This window comes from Anabrus simplex, chromosome 5 (assembly GCF_040414725.1).
Source record: "Anabrus simplex isolate iqAnaSimp1 chromosome 5, ASM4041472v1, whole genome shotgun sequence".
NCBI classification, from domain to species: domain Eukaryota; kingdom Metazoa; phylum Arthropoda; class Insecta; order Orthoptera; family Tettigoniidae; genus Anabrus; species Anabrus simplex.
In genome coordinates this window covers 19,015,214-19,034,821 of record NC_090269.1, presented here as the reverse complement: position 1 = coordinate 19,034,821, position 19,608 = coordinate 19,015,214, and the positions used below count along the sequence as shown (strand labels likewise).

Below are 19,608 nucleotides of genomic sequence, written 5' to 3'. Positions count from 1 at the left end.
GCTTATCTCTTGAAAAAGTGCATGTGCCATCACATTAATGCTGGCTCTTGAATCTACCAAACAGTGTATTTTAATATCAGCTACTGTCACTATCATCACTGGTAAACTGAATTTACTTTTTTCTACACCAGGAATATTATCCTCAATTAGTTCATCTGGTTGAATATCCCAATGATCAACTTGTGCAATAATCCAACTATGAATTTTGTCTGAGTTCTCTCTTCTTTCATCAGTTACTATTTCATAACTCTTCAATTCGTAATTGGCATTTTTTTCCTTTTTATTTTCTCTCAGATGCTTCTGAGTTACTTGTAAATTCTGCAGTATCTGGGTTTAGCCTTTCATCTTCTGCCCTCCTTTGTTTGTAATGTTTCAGTTCTAGACTTTCTGCACCCTCGATATCTCCATTTATATCCTTATCGCGAATAGTATTCTCCCATCGATTCTTGTTCCTTGTTGCTTCACGCAATTCTTGAATATACTTCCCGTTATCATAATTTCTCCTATAATTATTTTGTCCTCGTCTGTCATTAAACCATGTTCTAGTTTTGTAATATTGTTAATTTCTGTTTCCTCTATATCGTGGATTAACTCTATGATATGGACTGCATCTATTATTATTCTGTCCGTATCCTCCGCTTGAGTTTCCACTCCATTGACAACTACATCTCTCCTGCCCTTTTTCTCTTTTTCTGCTGTAGTTTGTCGACCTATTTTCCGGCTTCTTGCTTTCATTATTACTCATATTCTCGGATGTAGTAGTATTTACTGCCTCTTCTTGGCTTACATTCCGTGGATTCCTGTATACCGTATATGTTGACGTCATATCTATCTGTCTCAAAGTATTTTCCATGCTGACTGCAGTTTCTATATTCAGGGCTGCTAACAATCTCTGCACCTCTGGTGGAAATTGTCTTTGGATGATCCTTATGGCCTCCAGTTCACTTGGTGCTGAGTCTAAGTCCTGAAATCGATTGAATCGATAGGAGAAATTATCACTGTATCATGTCTGGTTTGTTGAAGCATATTTTCTTGCGTATAATTCGAGCCTTCATTGCTGTTGTATTTCAGAATTCCAAAAACCTTCTTAAAAATGCAGCCTTAAAATCCTCATAATCGTGGAAACTGTATTTAAAGGCTTGGAACCATATATTTGGGTTTGCGTCCAGAGGTTTCTCTATTACCCACAATTTCTTATCTTCAGGCACCCTGTTTTCTCGAAAATGCTCTTCAATCTCCCTAAGAAATTGTTTAGGTGAGATTTTCGCTGTATTGTCAAAATGTTTGGGACGATCGTCATAAGTTTTTATTATATTTATTATCGACGGTCTATCTCTATGGTTACTTCCACTTATATCATTATTCTGCCTGTTCGAATCAGCTATCCCTGATGACGTGGTTTCCCTTTCGTTGATTTAGAGTTCAATTGCTTTCTGTTTTTTGCTGTAACTTGACATAACAGATTTCTAATACCAATATAATGGTCCGTTATTGGACATTATACATTTTCCAGCTAACTCATTCTTGGTTGCCTGCGTTTCGCTCTCGTGTGCTAAGTTGGGCTCATCAGTTGGTACTTAGCACACCTACCAAGACACAAGGCTAGTGCATACCGTGGAGGCCACTGCATAGGCTACTTGAAGCCACCAGCAGTGCCAATGCACTATGAGAGACTATGTCTCACTTCCAAAAATTGATGCCTGCCTGGCCATCAGATGATATAGATGTTGATTCCCATAGGGAACATGAAATATTTGTCCTGAATGAGTAAATTGATAATACCAATATCTATCTATCTATCTATCTAGGTATTCTGCCTTATGGCAGGTCTTGTCATGGGATGAACCTCTTCCACTGTTGCCTGTCCTGCGCCAAGTTTTTCATGTCCGAATATTTATTTCCTTGGATATTGTCCAACATTTGATATTTTTTCCTTCCTCTTCCTCGTTTGCCTTTCACCATTCCTTCTATTCCTTCTTTCAGTAAACAGTCCCTCCTCAAACAATGTCCAACCCAGTTCATTTTTCTCCTTCTAATGGTTTGTAAAATACTTCGTTCTTCTCCAACTCTTCGTAATACCTCCTCATTCCTTACCCGGTCTTCCCATTTCACTCGTTCTATTCTCCTCCATACCCACATCTCTAGTGCCTCCAATCTTCTCTCATCTTTCTTTCTCAATGTCCAAGTCTCTGCGCCATACAGCGCTATGCTCCAAATGTAACACTTAGCAAGTCTTTTCCTCAAATCTTTGTTTAGTGGTCCACAAAATAATTTTGATTTTTTCCTAAAGCCTTCTTTTGCTATGGCAATTCTTTTCTTAATTTCTGTTGTGCAATACATATCATCTCTGATCATACTTCCCAAATACTTGAAGTTACTGACTTGCTCTATTTCTTCTCCTCCTATACTAATATGACAACTTCTACCTTTTCCTCCAATTATCATACTTTTGGTCTTCTTCTTATTAATTCTCATTCCATATTCTTCTAGTTTCATGTTGAGTTTATCTAACATTTGTATCATTTCACGTTCGCTTTCTCCCATCACAACCATATCATCTGCAAATCTTATACATTCTACTCTCCTACCTCCAACACAAACTCCACTATTTCCATTAAAACTTTCATTGATTATTTCTTCGAGATAGATGTTGAATAGTGTCGGTGATAAAGAGCAGCCCTGTCTTACACCTCTTCCTAATTCAATTTCTTCACTTAACTCATCTCCTATTCTCACTCTTGCTCTCTGGTTTATATACAAATTCTTTATTAGCCTTCTATCCCTCCAATCAACTCCATGTTTCTTCAGGATTGTCATCAATTTGTCCCATCTGACACAGTCAAAAGCCTTCTCAAGGTCAATAAATACAGCATAAACCTTACTTTACTTGTGATGTAGTGTCAGTGATGGTTTACTTGATTAAATTTTTAGTTTTTTCATCTACCCCAAATTCCTCCAAAGTGCTTATGAAGATTGTTCTGTCGATTAAATCATACGCTTTCTTGAAATCAACAAATACAATCACTAATTTTTTGGCTGTGAGAGCGCGCAGTTGTATTATGGAGTTCAAATTGAAAATTTGTTCACTGCATGATCTTCCTTTCTGGAATCCTGCCTGGTATTCGCCCCTTTCTTTTTTCGATTATCTCCTCAATTCTATTTTGTAATGCCTTAGATAAGATCTAAGAAGCAACTGGTGGAAATGATATTCCTCTGTAATTATTAACATTTATTCTGCCTCCTTTTTTGTGCAGTGGGTGTATTAATGCCATTTTCCAATCTTTTAGGATACTCTCTGTCCACCAAATTTCCTAAAACAGTGCTTCTAGTTGAGGCACTAGGTGTTCGCCAGCGTACTTCAATAACTCTGCGTCTATTGAATCATCACCTGACGTCTTGTTGTTTTTCAGTGCTTTTATTATTATTTGTCTGATTTCATCTTTGTTGGGTGGTTTTGAGTCCAGTATTTTGTTCATGGGTTTTTTAAATGTCAGAGTTTCTTCAGCTTTTTAACAGTTATGGAGTTTCTGGAAATAATTTGCAAGGAGCTCACAATTCTCTTCATTTCCAGTGATTAGATTAGGTAATAAGAACGGACATATTTATTAAATTGTTAATATGGTACATGTTTCACTCATTTTTGTGAGCATCAGCCAATTACAGTAAAACCTTGTTAATTCAAAGTCGTTGGGACTCAAAAATCGGACTTCGAATTACGTGATTTCGAATTAACCGCCAATTCGCAATTCAGAAGTACCAACCCTTGCCGCGTTACAAAATATTCTAAGGCCCGTTACTGCATGCAGTTAACCATGATTCACAGTTTATACCTTTCAAATGCCATGAAAAAAGAGCTATTTCCAAAATGTATCCAAGAAGGTGCATTTACAGTATTCAAATAATGCACTCGGATATCTCACTGGTAAACATAACACCGGGCGAGTTGGCCGAGCGCGTAGAGGCGCGCGGCTGTGAGCTTGCATCCGGGAGATAGTAGGTTCGAATCCCACTATCGGCAGCCCTGAAGATGGTTTTCCGTGGTTTCCCATTTTCACACCAGGCAAATGCTGGGGCTGTACCTTAATTAAGGCCACGGCCGCTTCCTTCCAACTCCTAGGCCTTTCCTATCCCATCGTCGCCATAAGACCTATCTGTGTCGGTGCGACGTAAAGCCCCTAGCAAAAAAAAAAGGTAAACATAACCTCACACAACGAAAGAAAACAAAAACCACGATTCTAAGACGAGAAATCTATGATTCCCATGTGCAAGTGCTTTATTAATTGGATTACTATACTGTATGCAGTTTAGATGCCTTGTATTTACACAAAAAGTACCCGATGCCCTTAAAATAGAACTTTCCTATGACTATCCTTGTACGATTTCCCGCCATAGCACTTCTCTCGTACTTCAGAAATGTAAACACTTGCCGCGTCACAAAGTATTCTAAAACCCATTAATACATGCAATCACCTCGATTCACAGTTTAAAGCTTTCAAATTCCATGGGAAAAGCTATTTCCGAAATGTATCCAACAAGATGCATTTACAGTGTTCAAATAATGCACTTGGATAAATCACTGACAAACATAACCTCACGCAACGAAAGAAAAAAAATCGCACAATTCAAAGACGAGGATAAATTATGCCGGTTCCCCTGTGCAAATCATTATTTTTTGGATTTCTGTACTGTTTGCATTTTTAGATGCTTTGTACTGGCATGGAAAGCGCCCGAAGCCCTTAAAACATTGTAGCTTCAGTAAATATGTTGGAAGGTAGTCCGCCTAGTCAATACAATTCATTTATTTACCTTTCATCTTAACATCTAGTACATGTTTCGAGAATATTATGCATTCTCTTCCTCAGCTAGTGGATTAAAATTCAGTATACAATAAGACCTGACTAAAATACAGGGGCCCCCATTAAAATTCAAAACAATGAGTATGACAATGTGACACTTAAAAATTTTGGATAGTACAAACATAGAATTAAAATCCCATTTTGTCAAGTACAAATTAAAAACACAATATCGTCTAATTAATGTCTAATTAAATACAACGTCTTGTGATGATATGAATTCACAGTGTCCTTGAAGTTGCGTTGCGTAGTTCAAAAATGTTGAGTTAAGGATGAATGAAATTGCATTAAAAATTGAAGTCCTGCCGATATCCACCGTTAATGGGTGTTAAAATGATGTCTATTTAAATTAAAATATTGGACACAGCGTCGTATAATGATGTGAAATTACGGTGTCCTAGGAATTATAATACTATCTTACGTAGTTCAATTGGATTTGTACAAGAATAAATGAAGTTGCGTTAAAACTTGGAGTCCTGCCATTATCTTCGGTTGATAGATGTATTATGCAGCCAGGTTGAAAATAGGTTAAAATGGTCTATAAAAAGGAAATGAATTAAAAATTAACAAAAGGCTCCGACATGAACAAATGAGAATACAACGGGGTAAAAATATTAAACCTTACCAGTGTGATGATGTAAATATTACGTGTGGCATGCATGTGTTAGATAGATGTTGAGGCACCTGATGTTGTATGGCAACTGGTTACAGAATTACATTGGGTTGCGTGTTGGATGGAAGGAGGGGTGGAAGGAACCGCCCCTGATACTACAGTCATACTTCCCCCCTTACACGCTTGACATCATTTGGCCTCTTACTAGGGTATTGGGTTACCAATTTAAACAACTGATTGTCTTCTGCAATGTGTTCATTTAGGTTGTTCTCATTATCAAATTTTTGCAATTTGTATATTTCTAATTTCTCTAAGGCATTCATTTGTTTGCCTTTGCTTAATGAATGTAATAAAGTCATATCACGTTCAATATTTGTGAAATGATGGTTGCTTTCATGCATGTGTTCACACATTGCAGACTATCTAGAATGTTTTCGTGCATTGACATGCTCTTTATACCGTACCACCACACTTCTACCTGACTGTCCGACATATTTTTTTCCGCAATCTTAGCACAACAGTTTGTATACTCCTGATTTACTGAACCTACTGTTGGTGTTTACGCTATTCGAATTGAACAATAAATTGTTATTATTATTGTCTGTCCTAAAGGATACATGGATATTGTGTTTTCTAAATAGTTTAGCCAAACTGTATGATTGTTTATTAATGTAAGTGAATGTAGCGAATTTCTTTTTTTCTTCCTTATTTACAAGTAGGGTGTTAGGTCTATTCACGACCTTACTCTTTATCCTATTGACATAGCTTTTGGGGTAACCGTTTCTTTTGGCAATATCTTGTATAATGTTTATCTCTTTATTAAAATCATTTCTGTTTAATGGTATTCTTACTGCTCTATTGATGAAGCTGTAAAATGCCGCTTTCTTATGTTCTCCTGGGTGGTTCGAGTCTTTCCTAATAACAACATCTGTGTGTGTAGGTTTTCTAAATACTTGGTAAATCAGGTTTTTATTGTCTCTAGTTAATGTTACGTCTAAGTAGTTTAGACTTTTATTATCTTCCGACTCGATTGTAAACATTATATGTTTATCAAGGTTGTTTAATTGGTCTAACAGTTCGTTTGGCTTGAGTTCTTGTTCGTTAATGATAGCGAACGCGTCATCAACAAACCTTAACCATAAGTCTAATCCTTTTATTTTACCGATTATTTTATTAAATTCCATATGGTCCATAAATATATCTGCAAGAATACCAGACGCTGGTGATCCCATGGCCAACCCATTAACTTGTTTGTACACGTTGTTGTTGAAAGTAAAAAAGTTGTTTTCTAATATAAACTTTAATAAGTTGATGAATTCATCAATTTCTACTTTACTCAACGAACTATGTGTGTTTAAGTTGTTCTTAACAATGTTGATAGTCTCCGTGATCGGAATATTCGAGTACATATCTTTCACATCAAAGCTATGGATAGTATTATATTGCGATAAAATTAAATTTTTTGTCCTATCACAAAAATCTATGGTATTGCGGAGACTTGTATCTACATTAAATCTGTAATGTTTCTTTAAAAACGTGTGTACAAATTTGGCCGTTTTATATGTAGGACTGTTTCTGAAGTTAACAATTGGTCTAATAGATATGCCTTCTTTGTGTACCTTAGGCATAGCCCTCAATTTCGGTAATCCTGGGTTCATATTTACCAAGCATTTTGTTTCATTCGAATTCATCAAAAAATTATTGTTAGCTAAAATTTGTTTGAAAGTCTTTTGCATGTTGTTAATGGGGTCCTTCTTTATCTGACGAAAGTTGTCTCCCTTCAGGAAATCATTCGTTTTACTGATGTAATCATCTTTATTCATTAAAACTATAGTGTTACCCTTGTCAGCTTTCGTGACAATTATGTTATTATCTTTAATCTTCTTATTAATCTTTCGGAGATTGTTATTAGTGTGGGTATCTGCGATGGTTTTATGTTCCATTATTTTACAAATTTTATTTTTAGCCTCGAACCTCATGTTCTCTTGTTTGTCTATGGGTACCTCTGCAATTGCTACTTCAGATTCCGCTATCAGTTTCACTAGTTCTCTATTTTGGACAGTCTTACTCGTGTGTGGCCAGTTATGTTTGGGACCCTTACTTAAGATTTCGACTTCGTCATCGTTGAAATCAACGTTGGTCAGGTTTTTGAGTGGCGCATAAAATGTGTGTGTTGTCGTGTATGTGTTGTTATTTCGTATTTCATCTTTGGTGATGCATTTGTCTTCAATGAGCCTCTGGTATTTTCTATCTAAAATATCTTGTTTTTTCTTTAATATTGTAAATAATGAGAGGTCAATGTTAAATTGCGCCTCCTCCCATTCCAGAGTCGAAATTTGACTAGTGATGAGTAGGTGTAATTCATAAAGCGTGTTGTTCAGCTTCGTTTTTTTAAGGTGTAAGAACCTGATTTCATCTTTAATCCACAAGTGATTTACTTTCCGCTGTGTTCTCATTTCATGACGCAGCAATCTATCTCTCTCTACCACATAATATACACACTGAGTGCGAGTGATGTATATGTCACTAAATGTGAATGTCCAAACCCGCCACCCACTTCACTGCTTCGGGTGTTGCTGAGTTGAGGTCTTCCATGGTGCCAGTGAAAGCATGGAGTGGACATTCCTGCACTACATGTTTCATTGTTTGTAGAACCTCCCCACAATCACAGTATGGAGAAACTGACCAGCCCCAGGTGTGTAAAGTAGATGCTGTTCCACCTACTCCACATCTCATGCGGTTTAGTCTACTCCAGGTGCAACGTGGCAGATCAAAGCCTGCCAGCTTTGTGGATGGGTTATTAATATCCACTATTGCCCGAGGTGGGGATAAAGACCACTCTGTTAACCATTTAGAGGTGGGGTTGAATTCGCTAGATGTTATCTCCACGGCTGTCTTCCAAGCAGGCTGGCGAGACTTCAGGCGTGTGCATTTCTGTCTGATATCCTCATGAACAGGTAGACGTTCATTCTTTAGCATTCTGGTCCATAGCTGAAAAAGGGCCTTCTGTCTCCTGATATGTGGAGGTAGTATATTGACATGATACTGGATAGGCTTTTGGGCTTATGCCGTGTCAAGAAAATAAGGTAAAACTCTTTACGTTTCACAGAGAACTGTGCTCTGCATCATCAGAAGAAAATCTCGACTGTTCACGAGAAAGGCTTCTTAAACAAAGACTTTTTTGAAATTTAGACGTTATAATAGAAGTGCAAATGCTTCGTTCATTCGTCACCAGATGGCTCCCCGGGCATGGCACAGCGCTAGTGTTCGAAGCGGAAGCTGACTGAACCATCAGGATCAGTCTAAGAGGGTCACATAACATGTGTACGTAATATATGACATTGACAGGTGTATGACATTGACACAAGCCTGGAATGAAACATCTGGCGATGAGGAACGTACGAATTTGGAAAACACCGAGACAAAATAACAATAGTGAAGGAACAGGGAAGGGAACTATCTATGTAAATCCTTAATGGCTGGCAACGAGGTATTACTTAATTGATAGCCAGTGTCCTTGTTGAAATTGTTAGCATTTCTACGTATTTCCACAACTTCCCATATAATCCTGGACCTGTAGTGTCTAGTGTGGGTAAGAGCTCGAGCATCTTGGATTATGACATCATGAGCCGATGATAGAGCATGCTCAGCTATTGCCAATTTGTCTGGCTGGTTGAGACGAATATTACGTTCATGTTCCTTGATACGGGTACCAATGGACCGACATGTACTTACGATAAGGTATACATCGGCCAAACATGCCGGCGGGTATACGAAATTCCCTGTACTTGCGGTAAGGTATACATACGTCTTGGTTCAAGACCTTTCTAGATCAGCAACTGTATTTACAACTTGCTTCATAAGATACTTTCAACGCACCATTTCAACAAGAACCTCGGCTATTTTACAGTGTTTAACACATATCACTTAATATGATATAATAAACATACAAGAGGACAAACCAATATAAAAAGACCTTTCCACTAAAACAGTTTGCTTGTCATTATCAACCTACATTGACATATCAACTTAATTTATTTATCTTGGTTAAAATTGACATTGCACTGAAATTCTTCATCTGTTAACTCCAAGTTGAAGCCCTATTAGAATATTCTACATTCTATTGTGTATATACTCGTGAGGAACAATTTATGACTAAGTGTTTGTTTACTTCTATTAACATGTCAAACATAGCTACAACGTCTCTTTAAGTCGGGCTGAGTGGCTCAGACGGTTAAGGCGCTGGCCTTCTGACCCCAACTTGGCAGGTTCGATCCTGGCTCAGTCCGGTGGTATTTTGAAGGTGCTCAAATACGTCAGCCTCGTGTCAGTAGATTTACTGGCACGTAAAAGAACTCCTGCGGGACTAAATTCCGGCACCTCGGCGTCTCCGAAAACTGTAAAAGAGTAGTTAGCGGGACGTAAAACAAATAACATTATTATTATTACGTCTCTTTAAAAATTAATCAGACTGTTCAACAGATTAAAAATACGACAGATCAAAAGCTGATCATTATATTTTACTGCAAACACATATAGTAAAAAAACCAAAATTTCTTTTAATATGTCATTCTTTTTATTACATTTACCAAGGTGTACACCTTATAAAAAATCGACCACTGTTGTATTAATGACTATCAGTTTATACACGTAAATATTACTTTAGTTTTAATCTGTATATTTTCTAATTTTACTAGTATGATACTACTATAAGGGACATGATCAATGTATTTTATTGTTCTTGTATAATTTATTCTAGGCTGATGATGACATACAGTTTTGTCGAAACCGGTACCAAAAGTTCATAAATGTGATGATTTAACAGAAATGTAGAAATTTTAACGTAATATATAGTATTGAAAAGGTGGATCTTATCATTTGCTTTGTTTATTGTGAATCTTGATTCAATGCGGAACCTGAAGAAAGAAATCCTTTAAAAAAAAAAGGCGGCATGGCTTGGCCGCCATCTTCGTCACATACCATAGTGTACATGCAACAAGCGGTAGTTACCACAGATACAAACATTCACCGCGCTGCCATCTGTTGTCATTTTTGGGTACTGCTTGCACTAGATTGATCATAAGATTACTTACCATACTATACATGCAATAACTCGATTTTGAACAAAATGTCACTTACCATAGTTTACACCCAAGCCTCATTTATTCCTCCATTCAATATAACTTCATCTGCAGAAAGCCTTATCTGTGATTCCAGTTCCTTATTCATATCATTATGTATATAAGAAACCATAGAGTTCCAATAACACCACCTTGTGGGACCCCTTCTTAATAATTACAGGATTATGTAATGCTTCACGTACTCTAATTCTCTGAGTTCTGTTTACTAGAAATTTAGCCATCCGTTCAGTCACTTCTTTGTCTAGTCTAATATTCCTCATTTTTATTAGTAATTTTCCATAATGTGTCCTGTCAAAGGCCTTGGATAGGTCAGTAGTGATAGAGTACATTTGATGTCGTGAATCAAAAATATCTGCTGTACCTTGTTGGAATCCTCCAAGTTGTGCCTCACAGGAATAACCTTTCTTAAACCCAAACTGCCTTCTATCAAACCAATTAGTAATGTTGCAAAGATGTTTCCCTAATATAATCTGAACGAATGCTTTCCCAGAGCTTTCATACAACTCACGTCAAGCTGATTGACCTGTAATTATACACAGTTTTATCACCCTTTCCTTTGTTCATTGGAGCTACTATATAAACTCCCCAGTCATTTGATGTAGTTCCATCATGCAAACAGTAATCAGATGTGTGCTTCAGTTCATCATCACTTTCATTTCTCCTTGTCTAGATCCTGCCAGGTATTTATTTACCATCACTCATTTTTAGGTTATTGGTATGATGGAGTCGCCACTCCCAAAGGCATTTTAGAACTACTACCAGCCATTATTCAGGCCGCCCCTTACATGGGGAATAGACTCCCTTGCAGCCGCTAACGTGGGTAACAAACGCTACTGATGAATAGTGTACTCATACTATTCCCTGAATACTGGGCTGCCTCTTCCACAATCTCCACCGTTCTGAAGTCCCATCTTCTCCTCTGTAGATTCCGTTGAGGTCTTCACTCATAAATCCAGAGGTGTAGAGCCACAGTAGAACTGGTTGACCATGGACTAGCCTTGGCCACTTGTAGGCTTACTCTGGAGTGTCCTTCCTGGCACCTATTTCTGCCATAAAGCACCTGCACATCTCCTTCCATGCTCTGCTAAATTCAGTTCCGTGGTAAGTTCCTTCAGTTTCTCCTTACTTCCATAACCTTTCCTAACTCTTATTTCTTTCCAACGTGCACTTCCTTCTTAATCAAACCTGGGCAAGAATAAGAATGAAGCAGTGGAAGCAGCATAAACTCCTATAAGTTATATTACTTTATCCATAACAGAGATGTGCAGGGACTTAAAATAATTTCTGAAGTAGAAATGCATCAAGAAAATTAATCTTCAATGCAAACTCTCATATCATATTTTTTAATGTAAAGAGGAAAATTAATGTCATGTCTTTTTATTTTAATCTAGAAGTTTCACTGCAATGTGTTAATGTTTATATTACTGTATTAGATTATTCCCACTCGTGGAGTGGTGCGTGTGTTAACGCGCTACGGCTTTGGTTCCAGGCGTGTTCATGTTAAAGTTATTTTACTGTATATGCATAATTTGGTAATTTTACACGAATTTATCATATATTTATTTAAGACTGCAGACTACATGGTTGTTTTTATCTTAACAGGAATGGATTCTAATTGGTGGGTGATCAAACCAGACTTTCGCCTTCCAACAGAGGAAGAAATTCGAGCTATGGTGTCTCCTGAACAATGCTGCGCTTATTTCAGCATGATAGCTGCTGAGCAAAGGCTCAAGGTATGTAACTTTTACGTTAGAATGTTTATGTTTTCACTGTTTGTAGCTCTACATACTGTAGCAAAATGTTGTGTCTAAATAGAATTTTCTTACATTTTTTCAAAAACCATTCAATCATAAATAATATCATGATGAATAGAATACCTAGTAGGATCACTCCGCTCTCTTGACATTGTCGTTGGTGGCCCTGCCGGAGTGTGGCGCTGCAGTCGCAACGAACCAGCTGCAACAGCACGTGTGCCAAATTGTCAACGAAGGTAATAGCGCGTGTGTGTGTGTGAAGTCATGGTGATAATTTTAACGCCCATCGAGGGGTTCCTGATTCTAAATTGGGTTACGGAAGGAAGCCTGATGGTAGACAATTTTTATACCATCAAAAGAAAATAATCTGTTTGCGGAGTGGGCGAGAGTTATTCCATGGAAAGATAAGCAGTTGTCAGCCAAAAGCAGAATATGTGACCTGCATTTTTTGGCACATTTAATTAACATAAAGTTGGACTGTTTCGTTGTGAATGGTAAAAACGTTGAACTTCCTCGTGTGAGGTGGAAATTAAAACCAGTAGTGGTGCCTCATATTTTTTCCAAATTTGCCAAAATACCTAACCACTGAGGTAAAAGAGCGAAAGGCACCCAGTAGGAAAAGGAATGAAGACAGTATCAAGAGAATAAGTAACAAGAATCACGATGTGAGTGAAGCAGTGATGGCAGCAATAAGCAGTAAGGTTCAAGGTCAGCCTGGTTGTAGTCAGATTCATGGCCAGTCTAGTTGTTTTACCGATGCCCAAAAGCCAATAGTGTCTCTCAGAAGGCGACTAAAGAACACAACTCATAATTTAATGCGAGCTAAATGTCTCTTTCCTCAGTCAGAGCTAGGATTAATTTCCTAAAGGGGCAGATTAAGAACATGGAATGTTTAATGTTTTATGTGCTCTGTTTAAAAAGTATTTTTTTTAGAGTATGTAAAGCGCAACATTGTTTTCGCTTTTCGTAATGTTCCATTTTATCTCGGGGCCGATAACCTTCGAAGTTAGGTCCCTTTAAACAACAAGCATCATCATCATCATCATCATCACCATTTTATCTCGTGTGTTCTCTTATTAAAGTCCAAAGATATTTCTTTATGGGGACCAAGAATATTTTTTGCAACTCTCTGAGAGTATCTATCTATATATATAAAAGCAAGTCGGGCTGGAGCGATGTATATATAAATATTTAAAAATGAAAAAAGACGTGAATTAATGAGGCACTTCCAGAAATCTCAGAAATTTGAAACTTGGTACGAGGGAAACTGATGACCCCAAGATCCCTAGAAAAATCCGAAATTCTCAAAATTCCCTGAAGGGGGCACGCTGGGGGGGCTCAAATTTTGGGCTCAGCATAAGAACACAGTCGTATAGTATATCCAAAACGATAACCTATAGGTTTCGTGGGCTTAAAAATTTTCGGGAATTTCCTCATTTTTATCCCCTATCCCCCCAAATCAAGATGGCGGCACAACCTGCCAGACGAGGTAGACAATTGAAATTTGGTGAATATATAGCTTTTGGTCCCTAACCGACGGGAAAATTCCAAGATGTTCAAATTTTTCACTTTTTACCCCCAAAGATATCGAAATATGGAGGCAATTTTAATGACTGTGCAGACATTCCTTTTGAGCTATTTTTTGGCTAAACGGTAAGTCGTATCACAAAACGGATGGCACAATGTCCCTTCAATTCGGAGTGATCTACAACTTTGGTCCTGTGACATTTTGTCGTATCTCTCTCCCTTATACGTTAAATTTGGCCGTATTTCTGGATTGTTCGTATATTTGGTGATTTTTACAAGTAAATTTCAATGTTTGACACACTTATAAGAATGATAGGATGATCGCGCTAGGTGTGCACATTGGCACCATTAAGAGACATATGTGTACGAAATTTCATGATTCTAGCTTATACATAAGTAGGCAAATTGTAATGTAAAATGTTAAAAATGCACCCAAATTTCACCCTATCCAATATTTGAACTCAATTTACCCCCTTAATATGGGAGATACGAGGATATGGTTTAAAAAGAAAGATTTAGAGCGATAAATGAGGCGTCTGATGGCGCAAACCGTTTCTTAATATCATAAACCGTTTAGGAGATATGAATCTCGAAGTGGAAGTCTGCACTTTTCAACGTGCTCATGCTTATCCGTCATCTATCTATATATATAAAAGCAAGTCGGGCTGGAGCGATGTATATATAAATATTTAAAAATGAAAAAAGACGTGAATTAATGAGGCACTTCCAGAAATCTCAGAAATTTGAAACTTGGTACGAGGGAAACTGATGACCCCAAGATCCCTAGAAAAATCCGAAATTCTCAAAATTCCCTGAAGGGGGCACGCTGGGGGGGCTCAAATTTTGGGCTCAGCATAAGAACACAGTCGTATAGTATATCCAAAACGATAACCTATAGGTTTCGTGGGCTTAAAAATTTTCGGGAATTTCCTCATTTTTATCCCCTATCCCCCCAAATCAAGATGGCGGCACAACCTGCCAGACGAGGTAGACAATTGAAATTTGGTGAATATATAGCTTTTGGTCCCTAACCGACGGGAAAATTCCAAGATGTTCAAATTTTTCACTTTTTACCCCCAAAGATATCGAAATATGGAGGCAATTTTAATGACTGTGCAGACATTCCTTTTGAGCTATTTTTTGGCTAAACGGTAAGTCGTATCACAAAACGGATGGCACAATGTCCCTTCAATTCGGAGTGATCTACAACTTTGGTCCTGTGACATTTTGTCGTATCACTCTCCCTTATACGTTAAATTTGGCTGTATTTCTGGATTGTTCGTAAATTTGGTGATTTTTACAAGTAAATTTCAATGTTTGACACACTTATAAGAATGATAGGAATATCGCGCTAGGTGTGCACATTGGCACCATTAAGGGACATATGTGTACCAAATTTCATGATTCTAGCTTATACATAAGTAGGCAAATTGTAATGTAAAATGTTAAAAATGCACCCAAATTTCACCCTATCCAATATTTGAACTCAATTTACCCCCTTAATATGGGAGATACGAGGATATGGTTTAAAAAGAAAGATTTAGAGCGATAAATGAGGCGTCTGATGGCGCAAACCGTTTCTTAATATCATAAACCGTTTAGGAGATATGAATCTCGAAGTGGAAGTCTGCACTTTTCAACGTGCCCATGCTTATCCGTCATATATATATAAATAAAATCGTAACGACCGTGTGTCTGTACATTGATTATTTTGGCGAAATTTCCGTACAGTTATCCGCTTCAGGTGTAATAATGACCATCTGCATCATTTTTAGCTTTGGTGTCTGTTTGTCTGTTTGTTTGTCTGTTTGTCTGTTTGTCTGTCCTTCTATAACTTGAAAACTACTGGATATATTTCCACCAAACTTAATATTTAGAATCCACCTCTCCTTGGGTAGGTTTTAGCGCAAAAAATAAAATCGTAACGACCGTTTGTCTGTACATTGATTATTTTGGCGAAATTTCCGTACAGTTATCCGTTTCAGGTGTAATAATGACCATCTGCATCATTTTTGGCTTTGGTGTCTGTCTGTTTGTTTGTCTTTTTGTCTCTTTGTCTGTTTGTCTGTTTGTCTGTCCTTCTATAATTTGAAAACTACTAAATATATATATTTCCACCAAACTTCATATTTAGTATCCACCTGTCCTTGGGTAGGTTTTAGCGCAAATATCGTTTCTAAATCCCTGAACTGAGTGGGGATTTTTACGAAACCGAAACCGTGATTTTGCACTCCCTCAAAGTATACACAACCGAACTTAATGGAAATCAACCTGCCTTAATGAAAATTAATTTCTAAACCTTTTTTTCTCATGTGCATCATTTCGATAACAGGATTTAGTAAGGGAGATATCATTAACGGACCGTTTTTCGGTACAAATCCCAGCGGACTTAACGCAAGAGCGGGTGCGTGTAAAGCGTACTTCTTACAACTTGAAAACTAACAAGATATTTGAACCAAACTTTATATATAGCATCCATCTGTCCGAGGGTAGGTTTCCTTGGTGTCTGTTAGTTAGTTAGTTTGTTTGTTTGTTTGTTGGTCTGTTTGTCTTTCTCTAACTTGAAAACTACTGGATATATTTCCACCAAACTTCATATTTAGAATCCACCTGGCCTTTGGGGAGGTTTTAGGGCAAATATTGTTTCTAAATCCCTGAACTAATTGGGGGTTTATACGAAACCGAAACCGTGAATTGCACTCCCTCAAAATACACACAACAAAACTTAATGGAAATCTACCTGCCTTAATGGAAATTAATTTCCAAACCTTTTCTTCACATGTGCATCATTTCAATCACTTACAGGAAAGATAGTATGATCAAACTCTACACGAACATTGGCCCGCCCAGTACCCATATATGAGCCAAATGCTATGTCACATAATTATCCGAAAAGTAATGCAATGTAAGATATTCTTACACAAATTTCAACCTATTCAACGTTTCTGATTCAATCTGACCCATGAATAGATTAGATGCGAGAAAATATCATAGGACCAGCAATTTAGATCGCTAAATACTGCTCCTTACGGTACGATCCTTTGTCGATATGACGTACCGTTTAGCAGCAGTTAATCTGTAAATGAAGGTCCGCAATATTGTAAACATTCATATACTTTCGGATGTCCATCTGTATATATTCATTGATGTCGATTTGTAGCGATCGAGAAAGGATGTGTCTGCTATTGTAATCAGTACTCCCTACAACGACTTTGACTGCTGGCAGTAGGAATGGGGTCCTTCTCCAACTCCTGTGTAACTGGCATTAGTAAGGAGGGCCTACCATTTTAATGAATAATTCACTTTTCGATTTGTCTTGCAGAAGGCAAGGGATCATGCAGTTTTGTTCGAAAGTCCCCTACTCTATTGTGTTTGGCTCTAGGCCAGGGTGCCCGCCATTATAAACAAATGTTCCAATCTAAAATTTGACTAGCATTAGGCATAGTGGCCTGCTATTTTCATGGAAACTCACTAATTCTGTGTGACTGGCAGTAAGCTGGCTAGCAGCAGTAAAAAGGGACTGTCATTATAATGATAACTGCACAACTCAATTTTGACTGGTGGTAGGGAAGTTTTATTATAATAAAAACTCCTCAACTGTAACCTGTCTGAAAGTAGGAAATGGGTCTGCCATTGTAACTAAAACTCCCCAAAACGATTGTGACCGCGCAGTAGGCATTGGGGCCTGCAATTATAATGTAAACTTGCCAACTCGATTGTGAATGGCAGTAGGCAAGTGAGCCTGCCGCTATCATCACAACTCCGCAACCCTCACTTTACATTGGAAACAACGTATGTGGACCTCCCCATGCTATTTCTCGGATAAGGCTAAGAGACATGCAATTTTAAAACAATCTCATTTGATGAACGCACAGTATTTACGTCGATATCCGTATACAATGTAGAATACCGTAGCGAAGCACGGGTACATTTGCTAGTATATATATAAAAGCAAGTTGGTCTGGAACGATGTATATATAAATATTTAAAAATGAAAATAGACGTTAATTAATGAGGCACTTCCAAAAATCTCAGAAATTTGAAACTTGGTACGGGAGAAGCTGGTGACCCCAGGATCCCTAGAAAAATCGAAAATTCTCAAAATTCCCTGAAGGGGGCATGCTGAGGGCCTCAAATTTTGGGCTCAGCATATGAACGCAGTCGTATAATTTATCCAAAACGACAACCTATAGGTTTCGTGGGCTTAAACATTTTCAGGAATTTCCTCATTTTTATCCCCCGTCCCCCCAAATCAAGATGGCGGCACAACCTGCCAGACGAGGTAGAAAATTGAAATTTGGAGAAATTATAGCTTTTAATCCCTAACTGACGGAAAAATTCCAAGATGTTCAAATTTTTCACTTTTTACCCCCAAAGATATTGAAATATGGAGGCAATTTTAATGACTGTGCAGACATTCCTTTTGAGGTATTTGTTGGCTAAACAATAAGTCATATCACAAAACGGATGGTACAATCTCCATTCAGTTTGGTGATCTACAACTTTGGTCCTATGAGTTTTTGTCGTCTCTCTCTCCCTTATACGTTAAATTGGGCTCTCTTGTTGGATTGTACCTAAATTTCGCACCTTGTACACTTGTAATTGATGGTTTGAATCAATTATCGGAAAGATAGGATCATCAAATTGTACACGAATATTGGCCCACCCAGGAGCTGTATGTGTGTCAAATTCTATGTTTTAAGCTGTGACATAAGTATCTGAAAAGTAATTCAACATGTGAAAAGCTTACACCAATTTCACCCTATTCAACTTATCTAAACCAATCTTACCTTTAAATAGATGAGATACTTGTACATGTGGCCAGAGGCATCTTTTCGTACAATCCGTTTTTCGATATGATGTACCGTTTAGGAACAGTTATTCTGTAAATGAAGGTAAACATCCATATACTTCCGTATGACGATCTATATTCATTCACTGAAATTGATTTGTAGCAATCTAGAAAGGGTTTGTCTGCCATTGTTATTAAATACTTTGCAAATCGATAGTGACTGTTAGAAGGAGGGCATCTGCTATTGTAATCAGTCCTCCCCACATCGACTTTGACAGGCAGTAAGAATGGGGTCATCCTCCAACTCCTGTTCACCATTGTAATGAATAATTCCCGTCTCGATTCGACTAGCAGAAAACAAGGGAGCGTGCAATTTTTTTCAAAACTCTTTTGCCCGATTCTATTTGTCAGTAGGCAGGGGAGTCTCCCATTATAAACAACTTTACCCATCTAAAATGTGACTGACATTAGGCATAGTGGCCTGCTATTATAATGGAAACTCACCAACTCGGTGTGACTGGGAGTAAGCTGACAGGCATTAGAAAATGCATCTGCCATTATAATGATAAGAACACAACTCAATTTTGACTGGCAGTAGGGAAGGTCCTCGCAAATATAATAAAAGTTCCTCAACTGTAAAATATCTGAAAGTAGGAAATGGGGTCGGCCATTGTAATGAAACCTCCCCAAATCGATTTTGGCCGTGCACTAGGCACTGGGGCCTGCCGTTAAATGAAAATTACCAACTTCTTTGTGAATTGCAGTAGACAAGTGTACTTGCCGTTATCATCGCAATTGCGCAAATCGCACTTACATTCGAAACAACATCTGTGGATTACACAATGCTCTTTCTCGAATAAAGCCAAGACACATGCAATTTAAAAAATCTTATTCACTTCATGTGCAGTAATTTACTTTGATATCTGTA

At 37.7% G+C, this 19,608-nt stretch overlaps 1 protein-coding gene across 1 annotated transcript in view; it reads left to right on the top strand.

Annotated features, from left to right (window-relative positions):
* Window positions 1–19,608, top strand: part of Taf1 (TATA-box binding protein associated factor 1) — a 320,423-nt gene that overhangs the window by 151,736 nt on the left and 149,079 nt on the right. The window contains exon 14 of the mRNA XM_067146785.2: window positions 12,210–12,340. Within this exon, the coding sequence (XP_067002886.1) occupies window positions 12,210–12,340 (131 nt within the window). The remainder of the gene's footprint in view (window positions 1–12,209; window positions 12,341–19,608) is intronic.